Source organism: Bufo bufo, chromosome 5 (genome assembly GCF_905171765.1).
Source record: "Bufo bufo chromosome 5, aBufBuf1.1, whole genome shotgun sequence".
Classification (NCBI taxonomy): domain Eukaryota; kingdom Metazoa; phylum Chordata; class Amphibia; order Anura; family Bufonidae; genus Bufo; species Bufo bufo.
In genome coordinates this window covers 100,536,753-100,559,027 of record NC_053393.1, presented here as the reverse complement: position 1 = coordinate 100,559,027, position 22,275 = coordinate 100,536,753, and the positions used below count along the sequence as shown (strand labels likewise).

General features: G+C 42.4%; 1 protein-coding gene across 2 annotated transcripts in view; it reads left to right on the top strand.

The window, feature by feature from the left end:
- The window catches only part of LOC121001736 (polyamine-modulated factor 1-binding protein 1-like), a 370,872-nt gene that overhangs the window by 212,649 nt on the left and 135,948 nt on the right, over nucleotides 1–22,275 (top strand). Inside the window, exons 19-20 of one of the 2 annotated variants that reach the window (XM_040432926.1) lie at nucleotides 8,116–8,253; nucleotides 16,928–16,990. In XM_040432926.1, the coding sequence (XP_040288860.1) occupies nucleotides 8,116–8,253; nucleotides 16,928–16,990 (201 nt within the window). The remainder of the gene's footprint in view (nucleotides 1–8,115; nucleotides 8,254–16,927; nucleotides 16,991–22,275) is intronic. The other variant, XM_040432927.1, reaches the window with a different exon arrangement.

Here is a 22,275-nt window from a genome sequence, read left to right as displayed (position 1 = left end):
TCGATATAATTCGATAGTTTTGTGTTTATTTTCATTTCAAACAACAGCAACATAATACCCAGCACGCAAAGAAACCACATCACACTCTCCATTGGTGCGGCAGGAGGAGTTAATGGATTCACATACACTGAGAACTGATTCATTATACAAACATAGTCCAAATATCCATCACTAAGTGTTCAGAGAATGCAGAACTTAACTGGATAGCCCAACCTAGAGGATGGGGGTTGTAGCTGAATTAACTTTCAAGGCATAACACGAAATACCTATAACAGCGCCTCTGTTTCTTTCACTAGTTTTCCGCCGCTAATGATAACGTTACTTTTGTATCATTATAGTGTTCTTCCAGTTATAACTACTATGTAGTATGGGATAGTACTCACAATGCAAGGCTCCCGGCACATCTGCTGCACGTCTACAATAACCTACATCTGGGGTCAGCAACCTCCGGCACTCCAGTTATTCTGAAACTACAGCTCCCAGAATGCTCAGTTCACTTATATGGGAATTACAAAAGCAGCAAAGCAAGGGTGTATGCTAGGAGTTGTAGTTTCACAGCAGCTGACCATTGACCTACAGTATGTGAGGGTAAATTTGTATTCTAGGTTTCTTTACTCCCAGAAGCCTAAGAAGCAGTGACTGCTGATCCCCGTACAGCAGAGGCGATTGCTGCATGTAAATGTTGACCTCCTCGGATGATAAGGCAGTGATGGAGATTTGTTCTTTCCCAATAATTGCCTGCATAGTTAGTTGTGTAAAGGGGCCTTCCCGTCAGTCCGACTTGTATATGTTGTTCCTATACTCGCCCCTTGGAAATTAACTTTTTCTCTTAGGCCGAATACACACGGCCGTGAGCAGTCCGTGGTAACACGGTCTGGATTCCTGCTGAGAGCAGGAGCGCACGGCGTCATTGGTTGCTATGACGCCGTGTGCTTCATGCCGCCGCTGCGTAATAGCAACCAATGACGCCGTGCGCTCCTGCTCTCAGCAGGTATCCAGACCGTGTTAACACGGACCGAACACGGCTGTGTGCATTCGGCCTTAGGCTTCTTTGTTCCCGGAAGTGTAAGGGTGTGGCCACTTCTGGTGGGTCCGCTGTGGATCTTTCACAGGGTATCTGCTGGAATTTCACATCATGAACATCCATACACAAAGCACATAACTTGCTGTGTATAGAAATAAGTAATTTGTTTCACTTTGTTTCGACTAGTATACAAATGAAAAGTTTCCACTATAAGTCTGACCCTAGTAAATTCTTTCCACTTAAAAAAAAAAAAGTGGAAGTTGTAGAATACCATACATTTCTGCACTCACATATCCATCAAAACTGCAGAAGTGGAATACCTTTTTTAATATAGTTTTCTTTTCTTTTTTCTTCTTTACAAGTAAAAGCAACATGTTTTAGGAAGCAGAGCCTATGAACAATTAAAAATGTACCCAGTAGTTTGCATTTTTGGCCACCATCTTGCTTATTAAAGGCAACCTGTCACCTCCAAAAACCATCTGAAGCCGCCATCAGTACCTGAGAGTAGCCAGCAGTGTGTTTCTGACGATTGTTTTGTTCCTGAAGGCAGATGCAGCAAAAGCTCTAAAAACGTTTCTTTATCCCCTGCCGGCGCGCTTCTCTAGACATGCTTGAAATCAAGGGGGCAGCGGCCTCCTTGCTTCAAGTCATGGTAACCACGCCCCCTTCCCTGCCCCTTCGCTGTGACTGATAGCCGTTTTGATTGCTTCTAAAATACAATGCACTATCCTTAAAGGGAGTCTTTCACCTAATCTGAGCGTTTTAGATCGCTTAGATCAGGTTATAGACTCTCTGACCCTCATTACAATGGTACCTTTCTTTTCTGTGTCCCTCGTCCAGATCATTAAAAAAAAAAAAATGTATGCAAATGAGCTTTTGAAGGTGCCCAGGGGCGGCGTTACTGGGCGATGTGCCCAGAAAAACACACCTTCTTTCAGCCCTCTGGCCCGCCCTTCTGTCCTATTATTACCTCCTCCTCTGTCTCCAGCCGGCGGACGTCACGAGCGGCAAGAGAAGAAGTCAGGCTGGGAACTGGCCCGCACCTGCGCACTGCTCTGGACCAGCTTTTCATATTGCGCATGCATCGGCCAACTAAAGACAGCCGGCCCGCCGTCCTCTGGTGCCGCTTGTGACTTTCGCCGGCTGGAGGCGGAGGAGGTAAGAGGACAGAAGGGCGGACCAGAGGGCTGAAAGAGGTGTGTTTTTCTGGGCACATCGCCCAGTAACGCCGCCCCTGGGCACCTTGAGAAGCTCATTTGCATACGTTTAAAAAACGGGTTTTTTCATGATCTGGACGAGGGACACAGAAAAGAAAGGTGCTATTGTAATGAGGGTCAAAGAGTCTATAACCTGATCTGAGTGGTCTATAACGCTCAGATTAGGTGAAAGACTCCCTTTAAGCCTCATTCACACATCAGTGTTTTGGTCAGTGATTCCCATCAGTGATTGTGAGCCAAAACCAGGATTGGAGCCTCCAAAGGTATAAGGGAAAGATCTGTGCAGCCTGCTGGAGAACACTCAAGACAGGATTGGGGCCTACACCAGGTCCCAGCCTGCATATACACACATCACACATCGGCACTCTGCAAACGCACTTGCGCAGTGCCGATGGGAGACAGAGGGAGTCTGCTCCCTCTGTCACTTCTTATATGCAGCAGGCACCAGATTGAAGTTATAGCAGCATCAACGGAGTGTACCAGACTTGTAAAGGTACTTGGTTAAACACAAAAAGAAATGGTGAAAGGGCGTCTTTAAGACTTTGTGCTGACGGCTAAAAAGCATAGTATTTTACATTTAATATTTAATTTTGCAATGCTGCCAAAAATAGCCAAATATAAAAAATAATGTTTTCATGATTATTGAGTTTAGAAAAATACGCTTTACTGACAGAAGTGATCCAAGACTAAACTTTTTTAATAGACCTCTGGACCCATGCTAGGGTTCATACTTACCTGGTCTCTGCCGCAGGATTCCAGCTGTATTGTTCCACGTCCACCTCGGCAGGTCCCAGGTGTCTGGTAATTACCATCCTGTTGCTGAGTGTCATGTGATCGCTGCAGGCAATCCCTGGCCACAGAGGTGACCTGTCCCATATGTGGCACGTGGCCCAGTGACGTACTGCCTGGATGACAGGTCACCATTGCGACCAGTGGTTGGCTAGAGTGGTCATGTAATGCCCAACTACAGGATGTTGATTCCCAGAGAACTGGGAACAGTGGAGGTGGCTGTGGAGCGATTACAGTGGCAGGGACCAGGTAAGTATAAACTCCACCTCAATGTCAGTCAATTTGAAGAGATCTGTTAAAAAAAAAAAAAAAAAAAGTTTAGTCTTGAATAACCCCTTTAAAGCTGTCATGTCTTTGGGGCTGTACTGTTTACAGACTGTTAACTTGCAGTCCTATGTAAAACCAGCCTAAACATCACATTGTGTAAGGCGCATGTGTACCAAGTGTGAAGTATCCATACAAATCTATGATTTTGAACATATAGAGGGTACATTTTAATGGAAGGGAATAAACAATGGAAATCACTGGTTTCCTTGTAGCTGCTCACAAATTTTATGGCTGCATGTTTTTTTTTTGTTTTGTTTTTTTCATTTTCTTGGCAGAAAATTGTTCTCTGAGAGCATTTAAAAAACTATCCCTTCTTTCTATAGATCTCCAAGATTATTATTATTTTTATTTTTTTTACCACAGAGGCAATGTTTTCATTACAAACTGTTGAATTCTTTACGCTTTGTGCTCGGGGAAAAAAAATGAAATTGGTGTTTGTTCCAATCAGTCACATATATGCCTTAAATGTAAAACATATGTAATGTATGGCTGCCTGCGCTATCATATCAATCCTGAAGCCTTATATGGAATGAATTAAGCATCGTGCATCTGTACGTTAGACTGAAACTATACAGAAATATGATCTGTTCTCTCAAATATTGCTGCAGTGATTGTCCTAAAAGGGGTTGTCCGGGCTCTTAATAATGAAGACCTATCCTCAGGATAGGTCATCAATATCAGATCGGAACGCGCACGTGCAGTCTCCCTTCTCTTTTCCTGAGGATAGGTCATCAATATTAAAAGGCCGGAGAACCCCTTTAATGCATTGTCTATTTATTTTGCTTACCTTTTCAGTTTATTATTGAAAGGATCTACAAACGTTCAGCAGATCTACTTGTGATCACTGTATGCTTTAACTTTGGCTGCTGGGCCACAGTCGTTGTCCTAGGACAGTGATGGCAAACCTTTTTAGAGACCGATTGCCCAAACTGCAACCTAAAACCCACTTATTTATCGCAAAGTGCCAACACGGCAATTTAACCTGAAATACTGAGGTTTTAGTTTTGCAAAAACAACTTATACATTAACATGGGACAGAATCAGACCGGGACTTAAAAGCAGCCCTGGCACACAAACGTCACCAGCCCACAAATATAAAATGGCTACACAGCAATTTGGGCTGCGATAATGAACTATGTATTATATTGCCCTGTATATGGATTCCATGTACAGGGCAGTATGATACATACCGTAGGTCATAGTCTCCTTACATACATCCTCCATATACAAGACAGTATATTGCATAACTCATCACCTCCTTACAACATCCTCCAATGGAGGACCTCTGTAGGAAATATTAATTATTAATATTTTGGGTTAGTATCAATAATTAATCATAAATAGGTGTGAGTCGTCTACTGATGTCTCCACCTATTTATACTATAAATACAGACTACCTGTTGCTCTACCTTTCTGTGAACTATGTGCGATGGATTATTACGGCGGCGACCAAAAGGACTATAAACTGGGAATTTATTAAAACAATACAAGTCTACAGTCTATTAATACTACTATATCTATATAATTTTAATAAATGGTTGTATATATATATATATATATATATATATATATATATATATATATACACATACACATAAATAAAGATACGCACCACAATAGATTAACAACACTATAAAACCTGACTACGCTAACGCAACACAATCTAATATCCCACCCCACAATCTATCTAGACTTCAACACTTAAACGTACCACCCATCCACCTGGCTCTATACTGTCTCTACAGGGTATAAAGGGTTACACTGCAAGGGTTAATATGCAGGCCATGGATATCAATGTTGGAGAGGAGTATTTCAGGGGTTAATGCAGGGTAGGGAATATTGTAATCAGGGCAGGGGTTAAGGCAGAAGTATAGCAGGGGTTATAGATTGCAGGGCAATGCAGGGGATGAAAGGGTTATTGGAGATGGATTGGTGGCAGTGAGAAAGGGTTAATAATAAAGGGTTATGGCAAGGTAGGGGTAAATTCAGGGGTTAATTAACACTCAGCCAATGTTCATAGTCTCTGTTTCAGGAGGGACTGCTCATCTCATCTCAGGTCCACTCTTCCATGTGTGTCCTTCCTCTGTTTGTGGAGATGAGACCCCGAGAGCCTTTGTCCTGGCTTGGGCTAATATAATCCCATAGCAGCCCACCTCCCCCACCTAAGGCTCAGGGATATGACATCATGTTGCGTGTGTGACGCAATGCATGTACTCTGACTGTAACAGATAACTGCCAATTGGCCCCCCCGAGGCTAGCTCAGGATCTGTAGAGACAAAGAGATCAAAGGAATTCCTGCCCAAGGTGTAAATGAAAGCATCCCCCCAGATACACCATGGCACCACACACACATAAACAATCCCTAAACAGAAAGTGGGGGAGAGCATAATAACTAGGCTAGAGCATATATATACCCAATATATGCACTTCCCTCTACAGCCTCTATAATATGGTGTCCGTATACAGGACTGAGGCCTACCTATGACAACTCGCGTTACCGTTCCTCACATTTAAAAAGCGGACAGGCCGGCCCCCTATAATCCGGCCTTGAAATGGACGGAGCGATTGGTCGGAAAAGCGTACCTCCGCTGCATTCATTTCTTTGTCCTGTGCGTCTGCCCACCAGTACTGCATGCATTGCTCTGTACCTTTACTGCATGTATTGCTGTATTACAGTACGTGTCATGTGCTGCTATCTACCTGTAATGCATGCACTGTATTGCTCAATGAATGTGCAGCATGTATTGCATTGTTCTCTCCCTGTAGGAGCTGCTGTATTTTGTACACCAGGCAATTTTTCAGTTTTATATTAAATCTGAAACTTATTTTCTGTAAAGAGCCCTGAACAAGTTCGACCCACAACATAGACATGATATTCACCATCTTTCAGCTGCTCCTTTGACTGTTAATTGTCTACATATTGTTCTTTATTAATCTTATTTTGAGTTGTTGTCTTGTAGCTCGTTCAGAAATTTTATGGCTGCATGTTTTTTTTTTCTTCATTTTCTTTGTTGAAAATTGAGTGGTGTAAAAATTCAAGATGCTACTGTATTGCTCTACAAATGCACCATTTCAGGTTCAGATACTCTTTAAAGTGAGACTACTCTCACCACTTTAAAGGGGTTATCCAAAGTCTAAATCATCCCCCCAATGCCCAGGCCCCTTATATACATTATACTTACCTTCTCCTCGACACCCACACCTCTTTGAATCCCTGCACGGCCGCCGCTGTATCTCCCCGTTACTCGGATCAAAACATCCAGCGACAGGGTGGTGCAGCCAATAGCAGGCCGTGACGGGGACGAGCCTCCCTAGCTGCCAGGGAGCAGGTAAGTATAATGTATACGAGGGGCCCGGACATTGGGGGGGGGGGGGATCTTTTAGACTTTTGGATAACCCCTTTAGAATAATAGTGCATTTATTTAGGTAATAATCATAATCAGGCAAATGTATGTCTTTTTTTTTAGCAAATTAGGTAAATACAAATAAAAGAAAACTTACAATGAATAAGGGTTAGATAAAACACAACACATAATTACTGTACTAATTACAACCACACTTCATCTTGAGTCCTGACTACATCCAGAATGAAGGTACATCACCAATTGATGACAGCAACACACATCAGCTGGTGAGGCTGTTTCATTGAAAGCAGTCAGAGACTCGAATGGGAAGACACCAATTTTCCTATGCAGGGAATGTCTCCCTCGTAGGTGAAGTCCAATTGATTTTGGAGAGAGTCCCAACTTTACCAGTTGAATAAAAAGCTTCACCCCCTATTGGAATGTAAACAGCTTATGCAGTGCAAGATGGTCACTGTGTATATCTTGTTTATCTGTTATTATTTCAGACCTTAGAGTGGCCAGTTCCCAAATCTGCAATAAATCTGAATTCTAAGATAATTTTGGCACACAATAGTTAACTCTCTTGCACACACATTTCCAAAACAGATCTTTTTCAGGTCAAATAAGTAGGATATTCCACAAATACTCCAGACCAGTTTCTTTGTTCATTTCATCAGACAGAAATTGTCAAGGCCTCACACAAACAGTTAAGACACATATACCGTATTTTTCGCCCTATAAGACGCACCTAGGTTTTAGAGGAGGACAATAGGGATAAAATCAGATCAGATAAAAAAAAAAAAAATCCACTTACGTCCCCTGCTCCTGGCCACCGCCGCTCCTCACTGCCCGCGCTCTTCTTCCTCCTGCTGTCGGCTCTGCTGTGAACTGGCGCGCACAGCGTGAGGTCACAGAGCGCCCTCACGCTGTGCGCAGCCACTGCACAGCCGACAGCCGAGGACCAGGAAGCGGTGAGTACAGAGCCTTCACCGCTTCCTGGTCCTCCGGTGCTAATGAGCGCTTCCATAATGGAAGCACTCATTAGTATTCACTCCATAAGACCCCCACTTTGGGGGGGGGGGGGGAAATACGGCGAAAAATACGGTATATAGTTCAGGTTAGTTTAATCGAGCACAGTTAATTCTGAATGATCAGAGACTCCATATTCACACTACAAAATTGTTGCACAAGTGACCCCAAAAAGTTTCAAAGCCCTATATTGCAAGTCCTTGAAGCCAGAATTCTGGGGTACATAACATGATAAATTTCTCCCCCAAAGACTTATGAGGAACCATGTGAGCATTAAGGCTGCATCAGTAGTAGATCTGGTTGAGAATACAAAGGCACATTTGATGGCATTGTTTTCTTAAAAAAAAAAAAAATACAAACATGATCTTATCTCTTGTTTTAACAGGTTTCTATCAAAGAAGAAACCAATATGGCACTTGCAGATAAATTACCAAATTATGCTGAACTGAACCGAGAAAGGCTCACTCTGCTTGAAAGGGAAAGTTTGGACCTTAGAGAGAAGCTGAAGCTTAGTATTCTGGAAGTAAGTGATGACTGGAATAAGTTATTTTCTACAATTCTAATTTAGCAAATTCACACTCCACAATCTTGATAATTCCCCGCAATAACAGTTGACTTTCATAATTTCACATGAATGAAGCTTCAAAGGGTTTTCTGTAATTTTATGTTAATGGCTTGTACCTAGCATAGTGTAGGTCATCAGTGTGTGTTCCCAATCCCTGGGTACCTGACTGATCAGGACAATGAAAGGTGTCCTTACATGCAACTGTGCTGGGTAAGGGTCAGCCGCCAGTGGGTAGTGTATAATCTCCTATCAATTGTTGTTTAATGAAAATGTATCCCTTTCTAAAATATACCCTGTGGATCTGAAGAAACAGAAACTAGTGAAGAGCACAACATTGTGTGCAATCAGTAAGTGACAATACCCCTAGTCCCAATGAATCAAGCTCACCAGCTCCACACTTGGTAGAAGACATATCACTGGGAGGGTACCTCACCAAACAATCCGAGGTCCCGCTTTAGTGGCCAATGAATCTTCTGATAACGGAGACCAGAACAAAGACTCCAAGTAGAAAAAAGGGGATTATGGGGCGCTACTAGCAGGAAAATAATTTATTAAAAGTAGACTAAAGGCATAAAAAGCCAATGCATTTCATCTTCTTCATCAGACCTATGGAGAGAGCACACATAGGTGCACATTTATTAAGACTAGTGTTGAGCGAACTTCTGTTTTAAGTTCGGCGTCTAAAGTTCGGCTTCCGGTTAGCGGAGGATCCCGATATGGATTCCGAATTCCGTTGTGGTCCGTGGTAGCGGAATCAATAATCTGCCATTATTGATTCCGCTACCACGGACCACAACGGAATTCGGAATCCATATCGGGATTCTCCGCTGACCGAAAGCCGAACTTTAGACGCCGAACTTAAAACAGAAGTTCGCTCAACACTAATTAAGACCAGTGTCTTAGTCTTCGTCTTAATAAGGCGCTAAGCTGGAGGTGAATCCGCTGAAGTTATGAAGAGGCCCATGCCTCTCCATAACTTTGGCGCATCCAGCACCAGTTCTAAATGTAAGACGGCTTTCAAGCTGTCTTACATTTAGACCTTTTTCTATGCCTGAAACATGCCCATCCCTGCCCACGTCATGCCCCCAATTTTAGACCTGCCGTGAGCTGGGCTAAGTCGCAGATAGCAGCACAACTAACTAGGCATATTCAGTATAATAAATGACCCTCATAGTGTCTTATTTATACACATAATACAGGAAGTAAAAACAAATCAGTGTCTTCTCCTTCAGTGGCGATAAAACATAACTTTGCTTCTTCCCATTGAAGTAAATGGGGACGGAGGAGATGTAATTACACCCACTTGCTGCTGCAATGTTGACAGCAAGCAGGTACTGTAAATAGTGAAGAGAATGCAACACTCGTACGAGCACTGCTGTCTCTTCAAAAAGCTGATCAGCGAGGAGCCGGGAGTAGGATCCAACCAATCTAATATTGATGACCTATCCTGAGGATGGGCCAACCCCTTTAATCTTAAAGGGTTTCTACCACTTCATTTTCACATAATTAGCTTTCAGACACTAGCGATCCGCTAGTGTCTGCTCTCCCAAACAATCCTAATATAACTGTTTATTGTCCTGCCGTTTCGCTAAAAATCGAACTTATATCGATATGCTAATGAGCCTCTAGGTGCTATGGGGGCGTCATTAGCACCTAGAGGCTTGGTCTACCTTCACAAAATGTAAAAACACCAAGTTGGAGCTCACCTCACCATACACCACCGAGGAGCACGGACACAGAACCGGAACCAAGGCTGAAAAGTAGCGAAAAAAATAGATTGTCCAGCTTTACCTCGCAGTGCGTGTTTTATTAGGAAACGTGCTTAAAAACCAAACATCAGGCTCATTTCATCAACATGTTTCGGATCAACATATATTACAGATCCTTCCTCATGATACAGAGAATAAGACTGACAAATCTTATATACAGAGTAAAAGCAGTGATTCAGCTGTGCATTATTGATTGGCAATTAGACTGCTTTCACCCCACCCACAGCATATACCACTGAGACACAGGAACAGAACTGCATGAGAAGAAGATAGAGGAAAAAAATAAAAAATAAATCATGCAGTTCTGTTCCTGTGTCTCAGTGGTATATGCTGTGGGTGGGGTGAAAGCAGTCTAATTGCCAATCAATAATCCACAGCTGAATCACTGCTTTTACTCTGTATATAAGATTTGTCAGTCTTATTCTCTGTATCATGAGGAAGGATCTGTAATATATGTTGATCCGAAACATGTTGATGAAATGAGCCTGATGTTTGGTTTTTAAGCACGTTTCCTAATAAAACACGCACTGCGAGGTGAAGCTGGACAATTAATTTTTTTCGTACCTTCACAAACTGCCGCCGCCCAGCGCGTCCCTCCAGCCCGCCCATCTCCTCCGGAATGCGATCAAGCGGACGAATTCTCGGGCATGCGCCGTGCGCGTCTGTATTCGGCGCATGCGCAGTGAATGTCTGACCGCTTCCCTGCACAGACATCTCCACTGCGCCTGTTCCTCGGAGCGCTATGACGTCATCGGCGCAGGCGCAGTGGAGATGTCTGAGCAGGGAAGCGGTCAGACATTCACTGCGCATGCGCCGAATACAGACGCGCACGGCGCATGCGCGAGAATTCGTCCGCTTGATCGCATTCCGGAGGAGATGGGCGGGCTGGAGGGACGGGCTGGGCGGCGGCATTTTGTGAAGGTAGACCGAGCCTCTAGGTGCTAATGACGCCCCCATAGCACCTAGAGGCTCATTAGCATATCTATATAAGTTAGATTTTTTGTGAAACGGCAGGACAATAAACAGTTATATTAGGATTGTTTGGGAGAGCAGACACTAGCGGATCGCTAGTGTCTGAAAGCTAATTATGTGAAAATTAAGTGGTAGAAACCCTTTAAGCCTAATATGAGATGAGTGCTATTTAGGAAGCAGCAATACCGATTCCTCTATTTGACTTGACGCTCAAGGAAGAGCTCCTGGTTCTTAGCAGAGCATGATCTGTCCTGCCAGAAATGTATCAATTATTTTTTTATTTTGTGTTTTAATATTGTTTTATCACAACATTTAGCTTTTTTCACTTTTTTTTTATACCTTTAACATTGAGTTTAGTGGCTGATTTACCTACTGTAGCCTTTCATTCATTTGCAACAGAGATTCAAAGATCTTTTGAATAGTCTTGCAGAGCAGGCATCCTCTGCTTTTCCTGTACTATACCACTATGACTTTTAGCCGTTTCTTCCTTTTTCGCATGGAGAGGGCACTATATAAACCTCTTCCTAATACGGTCCTGTACATGGAAGAATGCCGCCTCATTTTTTGGCTACTTGATTTGCAATTAAATAACAATCTGTAGTATTTCTTTTCCTTGCAACCCTTATACAGAGGCTTGTTCTACAGCTTTAATTAGTCTCCTGTCACGCAACACCTGCACTATGTATTCACTAGGCTGTTTAATAACTGCTCATTGAGAATGACTTGTCACAGCCTTAATAAAAGTTGATGGCGTATTTTTTTTCCCTCTTTTTTGATCTATTTCAGACAAGGCACTGTTCTCCATGTATTTTTAGTACCTGAAGGTTGACATTGGTTGCCTGTTGATTACCAGGGAGGTGAAGTGACAATACCTGACAATAGATATTCTGTCTTTACGTAATTGTTAGCGGTGGGCAACCTCAAGAGTGAGTGAGCATAGACATGTTTCATAGCAGTAAGCCCTAGACATGATTTTACCAAGCTATACCAAGTGGGACTTCAAAGGAGAATTGGGAGCAGTTTTCCTTCTGTATTATAGAACAGTTGTTTTGTCGAAACTGTATACAGTTATTACTACTATAGCTTCTATAGGCTGCAGCTCCATAAATGTGCTACTGATTTCATGTTTTATGACATATAAGTACAACATAACTATCTATAAAGGGGTTGTTCACCTTCGGGGGTCTTTCAGGCAGACCCCATCACATGGCCGGATCTGTGGATGGAAGCATACTTAATTGCTCCCTGCTGCTGGGTTCCAGCTCGTTTGTTCGCCAAAATGTCGCTGCCTTGCTTCAGCCCCATGTGTTAACATCCTGTTTAACACAGGTCACTTGGTTGCTTCAGCAGACGAGTCCAGTGATGCATGGGGGATACGTCACTGCTGTGGATAATCATTGGCTGCCATAGCCACATTACGCGCATCAAACAGGATTTTAACACATGGAGAGGGGCAGGAGAGTAAAGGAGCTGGAACCCAGTGGCAGGGAACAGCTAAGTGTGCTTCCCTCTGCAGGTCTGGCCTCATGGAAAGGGTTGGGGGGGGGGGGGGGGTTCACAAAAATGCCCAGCCCCTTTAAAAAATGGTGATGGTCTGTTTTCTCCACTGGTCTGTGGGAGCAGTCAGTACCCAAGAATACTTCATATGTGGATAATAGGCATGCATGGGTTCCACACACAAGAGAAGCTCCACTTAAGACCTTGACACTTAAGCATCTGTCACTAGACAGACCTCTTCAATAAAGGGTATCTAGAAGACATTGATGGTATTATGCTTCAGCTGGTGCTAATGACAATTACAGTGACTCTGGTCCTGATTGACTATGTCGAGACCGTGATCCCTTTTGGCACACAAGTGCCATGCCCATGACCATACGTGAGTTTTGATTTTGACCAGACCTGGAAATGTAGTGCAATATCACCTACTGAAGTGCAATAAAGTGACTTCTTAGAGATGCTGCCTAGAAAACAATGACAGGACAAGAGTTTACTTGCCAGAAAAGACTTCTGGACACAGAACATCCCCCATGCACCAAGGTAGCAAACAGAATAGGTGACCCGTGGTATTGCTTAGAGGTCCTCTACACTTTTGTGAGGTGGTAAAAGGGCAATAAGAAGATATACTACCATCCGCTATCTTTTCTGTTATTTATGGTGTAATGTGAGCCACTTTTCTGGTGCATGAAGGTCCTGCCTCCTCCTGCCTCTTTTTAGAAATGTGCTGAGGGTGTCAGAAAAAATTGCGTAATTTTTTCACAAACGGGACTTGCATCAACATTTGCCACCCAACATGGGTATAGAAGCTTAATAAATCTCCCTTGTGGTGTTTTTGTATGTTCCTGAGAAGATTAATGTTATTCACACACACTTCTGAGCTTTCTCCCAGAAATCACAGCCCACACAGTTACATCAGTGTCAGAGGAAATGGAGATAAGACGCAGAATACAGTATTGAGAGTAGAAAGGAGTGGAGAAGGCTGCACCATGGGAAATGCCCCTGAGCTCTGAACTAGAAGCTCCACGAGCAGACCTGTCCAAGAAAGGAAGTCTTCAGAACAGAAGCAGCAATTCACATATCAGCTAGCAGCAGAGTGAAGCTTGAATCTCTCTCAACAGACTCTGTACAAATCTAAAACTTTTTTTTTTATTGGATTCATACACTTTAATTTCTTTCATTGGTTTCACAGAATAGCAGGCCTGCATATGGAGAGAAGACTATTTACTGTTTTTTAGTCTTATTAAAGGGGTTATCCTCCGAACAGCGTTCCTATGCAGTGAATGGTGCATTTAAAATGAAGAATTATTGGAGTTTACATGCAATACAAATATTGTTTTTTTTCTGTACATTGCATTTTTCTCTTGGGTAGCGCCCCCTGCTGTTTATCCTTCTGGTCCACCCTGCATTCAGTGGTGGTCTAACATGCTCAGTAGCTTTCCTGCTCCCTTCCACCTCTCCTCCATGCTGGTGTAGTAATCTCATAGTGAAGTGACACCTTTCAATCATCCGCTCCTACTTCGAAACCCATTGAAATATATACTGTGTCTATATCTCTGTCTAGACAGTGGAGACAAAAAAGTTATGGATATGGGGCACGGTTGCCAGCCATCCAGAAAAAACAGACCACTTTTTTCTGCGTCTGTGAAAAAGTGTGCAGTGTATTGAGCTATAGGCCTGTATTACTGATAGTCTTTCATTAGGGTTTTCCAATTTGTCCGTAATTTTTTCTTTGCCCGTCCATGATTTTGGGATAAGTTGTTCAGAAAAAATCAAAAATTGTGGTTGTCAACCCTGATGTGGGAGCATTACATACTATATGTATCTCTGATACTATATGTGAGGGACTGTTTTCTATGCAGGGGAGGAAGGGGTTATCGAGAGCTAATTGCAATGCATCCTGGGAGATTTTTGGGCAAAGCAGTCCAGTTTCAACTAGCCTATGCTTTAGCATTGATCAGCCTGGTCTCTCTGGTTCATGAGTAAGAGTATTAGAGGTGCAGTAACTGAAAGGCGCCCACTGGCAGATCAGTAGGGGTTATGTATCTCTCCAGATTTATATGGCTGTGGAAACTGGAGCGACACTGTAATGGCTGCCATTAGTAATCACCACCCAACAACCAAAGAAAGAAATACGTTGGAAACACCTTGATGTAATATTGAAATACTTTTCCGCTACAAATCAGAAAAGCTACAGTTAATAAATATTTTATGTTCAAGGCGCACAGCACAAGTTTAGTCTCTTCTACCAGGCGCCAAGAGATGAAAGCTGATTATTAGGTAGATGAAAAATACTTCCCCTATTCTACTCTCTGTACATTTGTAAAGATCTCAGGATTGCTAAAGCATTTGCAGATAGCATATACTTATTAGAGCTTATAAGCCTGCTCCGGCGAAGCTCATACAGAGCAGTGTAAATGACAGTGTGGATTTCTGTCAATCAACCAGCGACTGATTACTCAAATTGCAGCCTGCACATAATATTTATATAAGCTATAATGTACTTCCAGCCAACAGTAATGAGGCCGTAATGATACACAGCATTTTGTATGAGTTATAAACAGCAAGACATAAAGCCGAGCGGTTCATAGACAGAGCAGAAAGATGCTGCCATGTCTGTAATTTGGCCAGATTTTGGTAAATCAGTAATTATACAATTGGGCTCGTATTTGAAGAAAAGGGGCTTTGAGTGGCAAGTTCTGCACAGTGGATATGAATGATGGATCTCTTTGTGTGCTTTAGATTTACGCCGTGGTCTCGATTTTGATTTTTTAATGTAGGCAAATAAAATGTGAATGGAAAGTAAAATATAAATTAGCACTTCTCGGGACATATAAACATGCCGAATGATATTATATAGTATGCAGGGATACATTGTAGTCCAGATCTATGGAATTCCGTGATCTTGATTGAAAGGGCTAATTACACTTTGTATCTAGATCTAGCGTGCGGCGGTCCCATGCTGCGGTTTCCCACTGGGCCTGTGTATGCACTAGGTCTCAGGCATGTCCATTTGTTGCTGCAGAACATTATTACATCACTATGGACAAATTCACATCAGTCTGCAGTGGTCAGACAAAGCGGTCAATTGACATGAGGTTGTTATGCTTCAGATGACTGAAGGAGGACATATGAGGCATGTTATTATCACAGGAATTGTCCTCGATTAGCAACAGGGACTGGCCAAAAACAACAATAATCTAGTCCATGGGCTGCGTCTGCGGCAAATCCACAGTGTTTTACAGTATCAGCAAAGCTGGGGCCATTTTTTACAAAATCTCATCCCCCACACTGCAAAAAATAATCCACATTGTAAATTGACCTGCGGTGGGGATGGAAGGGACACTTCCATCAGAAAGCTCAATATTCATGCAAAAAAAATTAATTCAAGAATTTTTGGCTGTTTTTTGTTTTTCATTTGGGCAGTACTATACGATTGAAAATTAAATGCAAAATGTGGTCCTTCAGCACAGAGATAAAACTCCTATGTAGAAAGGGTTCCCATGGCTTAGTTTCCTACTGCTGTAAAGAAAATGTTATTTGCTAGTAAAATAGTAGCTGAGTAGAATAGAGATAACAGTATAAGAGTCTATTGTTCTCGTGATAGACCTAGAAAAGATGTCCACAGAAGAGCATTTTACTTATCAGTGTGATGTGCTAATTAAGTCACTTATCTAATTCCCTCTATGGTCAGAGTGAATGGTCTGACTGAGAAAGGCAAGTGAGGCTGTTTGCCATGATAAACGTCCAAACAAAGGAGGGAGCTAAAAAGCCAGGACAGGAAGTAGAATGCTTGAAATTATAAAAAATAAAAAAACTATCCAGAAGAATACTTCACCTGTCGTTTTTTTGTTTTTGTTTTTTGTCTAAAAAAATAAATACATAGAACATTCACATATTAAAAAGTTATGGTTATGTCCCTTTAAAAACACCCCGCGTGGCCACACCGTAAAACCATTAAAGCATTTGAAGTGTCATCCATGCCCCCAAAAGCAGCGACTGTAATAGAAAATAAAGCTCCATGTTGTATTGCATAATTTTAAGTTTTATTTCCTATTATGATTTGAAACAGACCCCAAAAAATTCAAAGTTGAAAAAATCTTTGGATGAGAAACTAAAATACATATAACTTTTATCATCAAACCCGTTTTAAAATTAAACCATTTTCTGCATGGTCAACCATATTAATTATTGCTCAATTCTGCAAATATGACTTATTCCTATACCTATTCTTTGTATTAAATGGCAAAAGTGCTTCATGTCTCAGTGGGGTACAGATCATTTTAGTTTGTGTACCCTGGTGCCTTTATGTGCATGTCACAATGTGTGTTTTAATGTGTTTGTATACTTGTAATATTCGCTTGCCTTCTGTGCTAATTGATCTCTCTGTCTTTCAGGTGGCAAACTTGCAAAATGAACTGAAAACCACAGAAAAGAAATACATTACTGCACAGAGGGAGGTAAGTTCAAAGAAACAAAACTTTGCTATTTGTAATGGTTTTCTATAATCTAAATGGTCTATTTTCTGTGTATTTCAAAATGAAGTACAGTACATTACATGTGTAACAATCATCATCAATGCAAACATTTTCACAAGAGACAATGATGTGATCTGGTAATACATATCCTTGCTAGTTATATTCTTATTAGGGTATTTTCACACTTGCGTTAAACTTTTCCGGTATTGAGTTCCGTCCTAGGGGCTCAATACCGGGAAAAAAACTGATCAGTTTTATCCTAATGCATTCTGAATGGAGAGCAATCCATTCAGTGTGCATCAGGATGTCTTCAGTTCAGTCACTATACGTTTTTTGGACGGAGAAAATACTGCAGCATAAAAAATTTGAAAAAAATAAATACCGGATCTGTTTTTCTGGATGACAACCAGAGAGACGGATCGGGTATTGCAATGCATTTGTGAGACGCATCCGCAACCAGATCAGTCTACAAATGGTATCCATTTGCATACAGATTGCCAGATCCGGCAAGCAGTTCCGGCGACGGAATCCAACAGCGCAAGTGTGAAAGTACCCTTAAACGTACTGAATTATGAAATACTTGTTTAGTAATTAGAACTTTACATACACATCTATGCTGCACATCTGTGGTACTCTGATGCATTAAAATGTTTTATGCTGGGGCTTCTCCACCTAGAACCTGGTGCCAGCTGATCTTTATCAGTAGTGGGACTCAATGGCCAAGTTAATGTATAAAATTTTATATACATGTGCACACACATGCCATATTTTAAAAAAAATATATAACGCACCGGACTATAAGAGGAGCATTTCGAGGAGAAAAAATAAGAAAAAAATATTTTTTCCATCAGACCTCTGAGAAGATCCCCAAATCAAATCCCCATTCTTCATCAGACCCCCAAGCTCCACCAGGCTCGGTCAGACCCCTTAACAACTTTCCATCAGAGCTCCAAGCCTCCATTAACGTCAGATCAGCCTCCCATCGGCCTCAGATCAGACCCCCTCATTAGATTCAGATCAGACCCGCAATCGAACTCCGCCCGGAGCCCCAGCCCCAATCCGCCTCAGATGGTTCCCCATCAGCCTCAGATCAGACCCCACCAGTCTCACTCAGCCTCAGATATGAGCCCCCATTAGACTCACCAGATCAGACACCCAATCAAATCCTATCAGCCTCTGATTGGACCCACATCCCCACTCAGCCTCAGATCGCACTCCCAGCCCCCATCAGACCTCAGAACAGACATTGAAAAAATAATTTGTAAAATATTTATAAAATAAAAAAACTTACCGACGCTTATCCAGGACTCGCAGTATCACTTCTTCCGGGACCCGGAAACAGACCATGGGAAGTGAGTACAGCCACCGCAGCGCTGCCCTTGCCTCCCGCATGCTAATGACCTCTTCCATAATGGAATTCAGACTATAAGATGCACTGCCACTTTCCCCCCATTTTTTGGTGGGGTGCGTCTTATAGTCCAGTCCGGAAAATATGGTGTGTGTGTGTAAAAGTTAAGAACCTTTAATTTTTTTTTTCACACTGTACGTTACGGTCTTGTGCTAAACTTAAAAATTATTTTTTTTTTACAAATTTTGCATGAACCTAAGTAGTCAGACTCTTTGCTATGACACTAGAAATTTTGCTCTGGGTGCCTCCCATTTTTCTTGATCATCCTTGAGATGTTATTTACACATTGATTACCACCAATTTGGTTGATTTAACATGATTTGGATAGACACACCCCATCTATAAAAGGTCTTACAGCTTAGGCTACTTTCACACTAGCATTTTGGCTTTCCGTTTCTGAGATCCGTCATGGGCTCTCAGAAGCGGTCCAAAATGGATCAGTTTTGCCCTATTGCATTCTGAATGGAAAAGGATCCGCTCAGAATGCATCAGTTTGCCTCCGTTCAGTCACCATTCCGCTCTAGAGGCAGACACCAAAACGCTGCCTGCAGCGTTTTTCTGTCCGCCATGTGGTGCGGAGCAAGACGTATCCGTCCTGACACACAATGTAAGTCAATGGGGACGGATCAGTTTTCTCTGACAATACATGACAAATCCGTCCCCCATTGATTTTCAGTGGTGTTCAAGACAGATCCGTCAGCTATAGAAGAAATATTACAACCAGATCCGTTCATAACGGATGCATGCGGTTGTGTTATTGTAACAGAAGTGTTTTTTGCAGATCCATGACGTATCAGCAAAAAAACGCTAATGTGAAAGTAGCCTTACAATGCACATCAGAGCAAAAACCAAGCCACGAAGAAAAAAGAATTGCCCGTAGACCTCAGAGACAGGATTTAGTGGAGGCACAGATCTGTAGAAGGGTCCCAAAATTTCTGCTGCACCGAAAGTTCCCAAGAGCACAGTGGGCTCTATAATTCTTAAATGGAAGACTTTTGGAACAACCAGGCTCTTCCTAGAGCTGGCATTTCCATCAAACTAAGCAGTTGTGGGTGAAAGGCCTTTGTAAGGGAGGTCACACTGGCTGAGTTCTAAAAATCCTATGTGCAGATTGGGGAACTTCCAGTAGGTCAACCATCATTGCAGAACTCCACCAATCTGGGCTTAATTGCAGGGTGGCCAGAAACAAGTCTTTCCTTAGTAAATGACACATGAAAACCACCTGGAGTTTGCAAAAATCACCTAAAAATAGTTTAAAAAGAGACCGTCTGATGATAAAAAGATTGAACTTTTTGGCCTCAATTCTGATGGTGGCCATACATACAAGCAGAGGTTGCAATAACACCTGTACAAGCGGCATAGACGCTTTTACTCTGGAAAAAGTCTAAGGCGTAACAGGGAAAGCCGGCGGGAGCTGAAAGGAGGAGGGTCGGCTCCCGAGTCCCAAAGTATGAGGAGAGCAGGGGCAGTGCTGCGCTGGCAAACATGGCGTGGAGCTGAAGAGGAATGTGGAGAGTGTTGGACAACTGCAGGGGAGCCCGGACATCCATTCGGACCTGCACCACAAGGTGAAAGGGCAGCAATGTATCGATGTGTAATGTATGTAGTGCAGGGTGTGTGATGTATGTGCTGCAGTGTGTAGTAAATACACAGCAGGCTATTATACCCAAGTGATAAAGTACAGGGAAGATATGCCATATTGGACTGGACTTTTTCACTTCTCCATAATTGCTTCATGTTATTTAGACCAGTAATGGTTTCCTTAATACCCACAGCTTAGGCCCTGTTTACACCACCACTATTTATTTCAGTTTTTCTGCTCCGTTAGATGAGAAGAACATTGAAAATAATGTAAGTGTTGGATTTTTGTCATATGTTTAACATATACAAAAAAAACTGTATGTTAACAGATGCCATACTGTGGCATCCATCACCATAGAGATCCATTGTAAAAAAAAAACAAAAAAAAACATATATGCTAATGTATATGTTTTTAGTTTTTTTTTTTGCAGCATGGGAAATCGTAGTGTACCACGTCTTCCCATCCCAGTCCAGAAAAAAAAAAAAATATTTTTTGTACAATGGAACTCTATGGTGACAGATGCCACAGTATGGCATCTGTCTAAGGCGTCCGTTATAGTATAAGTTTTTTTCATGTATGTTAAACTTATGACCGAAATATCATGTGAACCCAGCTAAACTGACAGGAAGAGGAGCTGAACAGACTCCAATGACTATGACAAAAAAAATCCTGCAAGTAAGGATTTTTTGTCCAGTCTTTTTAACAAAATCTGTGACGGAGGCTCCAAACGCAGTCTCCAGCGCAGATGTGAACAAGTGAAGTCATTTTAAATACATAATACGTAGCCTGCAACTTTCGTACTCCTCCTCAGCTTTTCTGGAAAAAATGTAGCGCAAACTCTGCATACAAGTCTAAAGTTTATCATAACAGACAAATTTAACCAAAACTAACATTCGTCGGGTGAAATATAGCAACGAATGATCACTTAGCCAATCAGTGACAGACCATTATCATCTGTGTTTAATATTTTCATCCAACAGTCAAACAAAAGAGATTTAATTTAAAAAAATAAATTTGTAAACAAAAGAACTTTCTTTGAAAGAACGTTCCTAGAAAGATCATTTGTCCTTCGCCCGGTTGCCTTCAGCATGCATTGCCAATTTGTACAAGTGTAACGGCCAACATGGACTAAAATGTGTCTGGCCGTGTTTGTCAAACCATCATTCCCAAGATGTTTGTTTGTTCAGTTGCTGTTTAACCATCAACCAACTTCTATGTGTATGGCCACCTTAAAGGGGTTGAACCCGGACATACTTCCATTTTTACCCAGGCAGCTCCCCTGACTTGAGCATCGGAGCAGTTCATGCTCCAATGCTCTCCTTTGCTCTGCGCTAAATTGCACAGGGCAAAGGCATTTTCAGGACTTCCGGTGACGAACCGGGCTTTCCATGGGGCTGCCAGGAAGCCAGGGGTAGTCACCGGCACTGATGGGCAGGCTTTAGCGCTGCACTAGCCAGTAAAACAGCTAGGGCAGCGCTAAAGCATGCCCATCAGAGCTGGGGACGTCACCGGACACACTGCCGGGCGGAAGCTTCCGCCCGGCAGTGTGTTATTGTAAACAAAAGAGCCCTTGCCCTGCGCGATCTAGTTCAGTATCATGTCTGGAGATAACATGCTCATCACCAACCCAATACCATCACTACCGTAAAGCATGGTGGTGGTAGCATCTTGTTGTGAGAGTGTTTTCAGTGGCTGGGACAGGGAGACGGGTCAGGGTTGATGGAAAGCTGAATGGAGCAAAGTACAGAGATATCCTTAATGAAAACTTGATGCAGAGTGCTTTAGACCTCATACTGGGTTTGAGGGTTCACCTTTCCAACAAGGCAATGACCCCAAGCATACAGCCAAGACAACATAAGAGTGGCTTAGGGATAATTTTGTCAATGTTCTTGAGTGGCCCAGCCAGAGCCCTGACTTCGACCCCATTAAACATCTCTTTTGAGACCTGAAAATGCCTGTCCACGGACAGTCCCCGTTCAGCCTGACAGAGATCTGCAGAGGAGAATGGCAGAAAATTTCCAAATCTAGGTGTGCAAACCTTGTGACATCATACACAAGAAGACTGGTGGCTGCCAAAGGTGCTTTAGCTTAGTGGTCTGAAAAAAGAGTGTGAATACTTATATCAGTGCAATATTTTAGTCTGTACATGCATGCCTGGAGGTGTGGCAACCTCAGGTTTGAATGTGCCTTGATTTTGATCTAATTGTAAAATTCAGGTGCAACTGTGCGACCTGCATCACATGAGTCAGTGATAGGTGGAACTCCCTCCTCCCATTG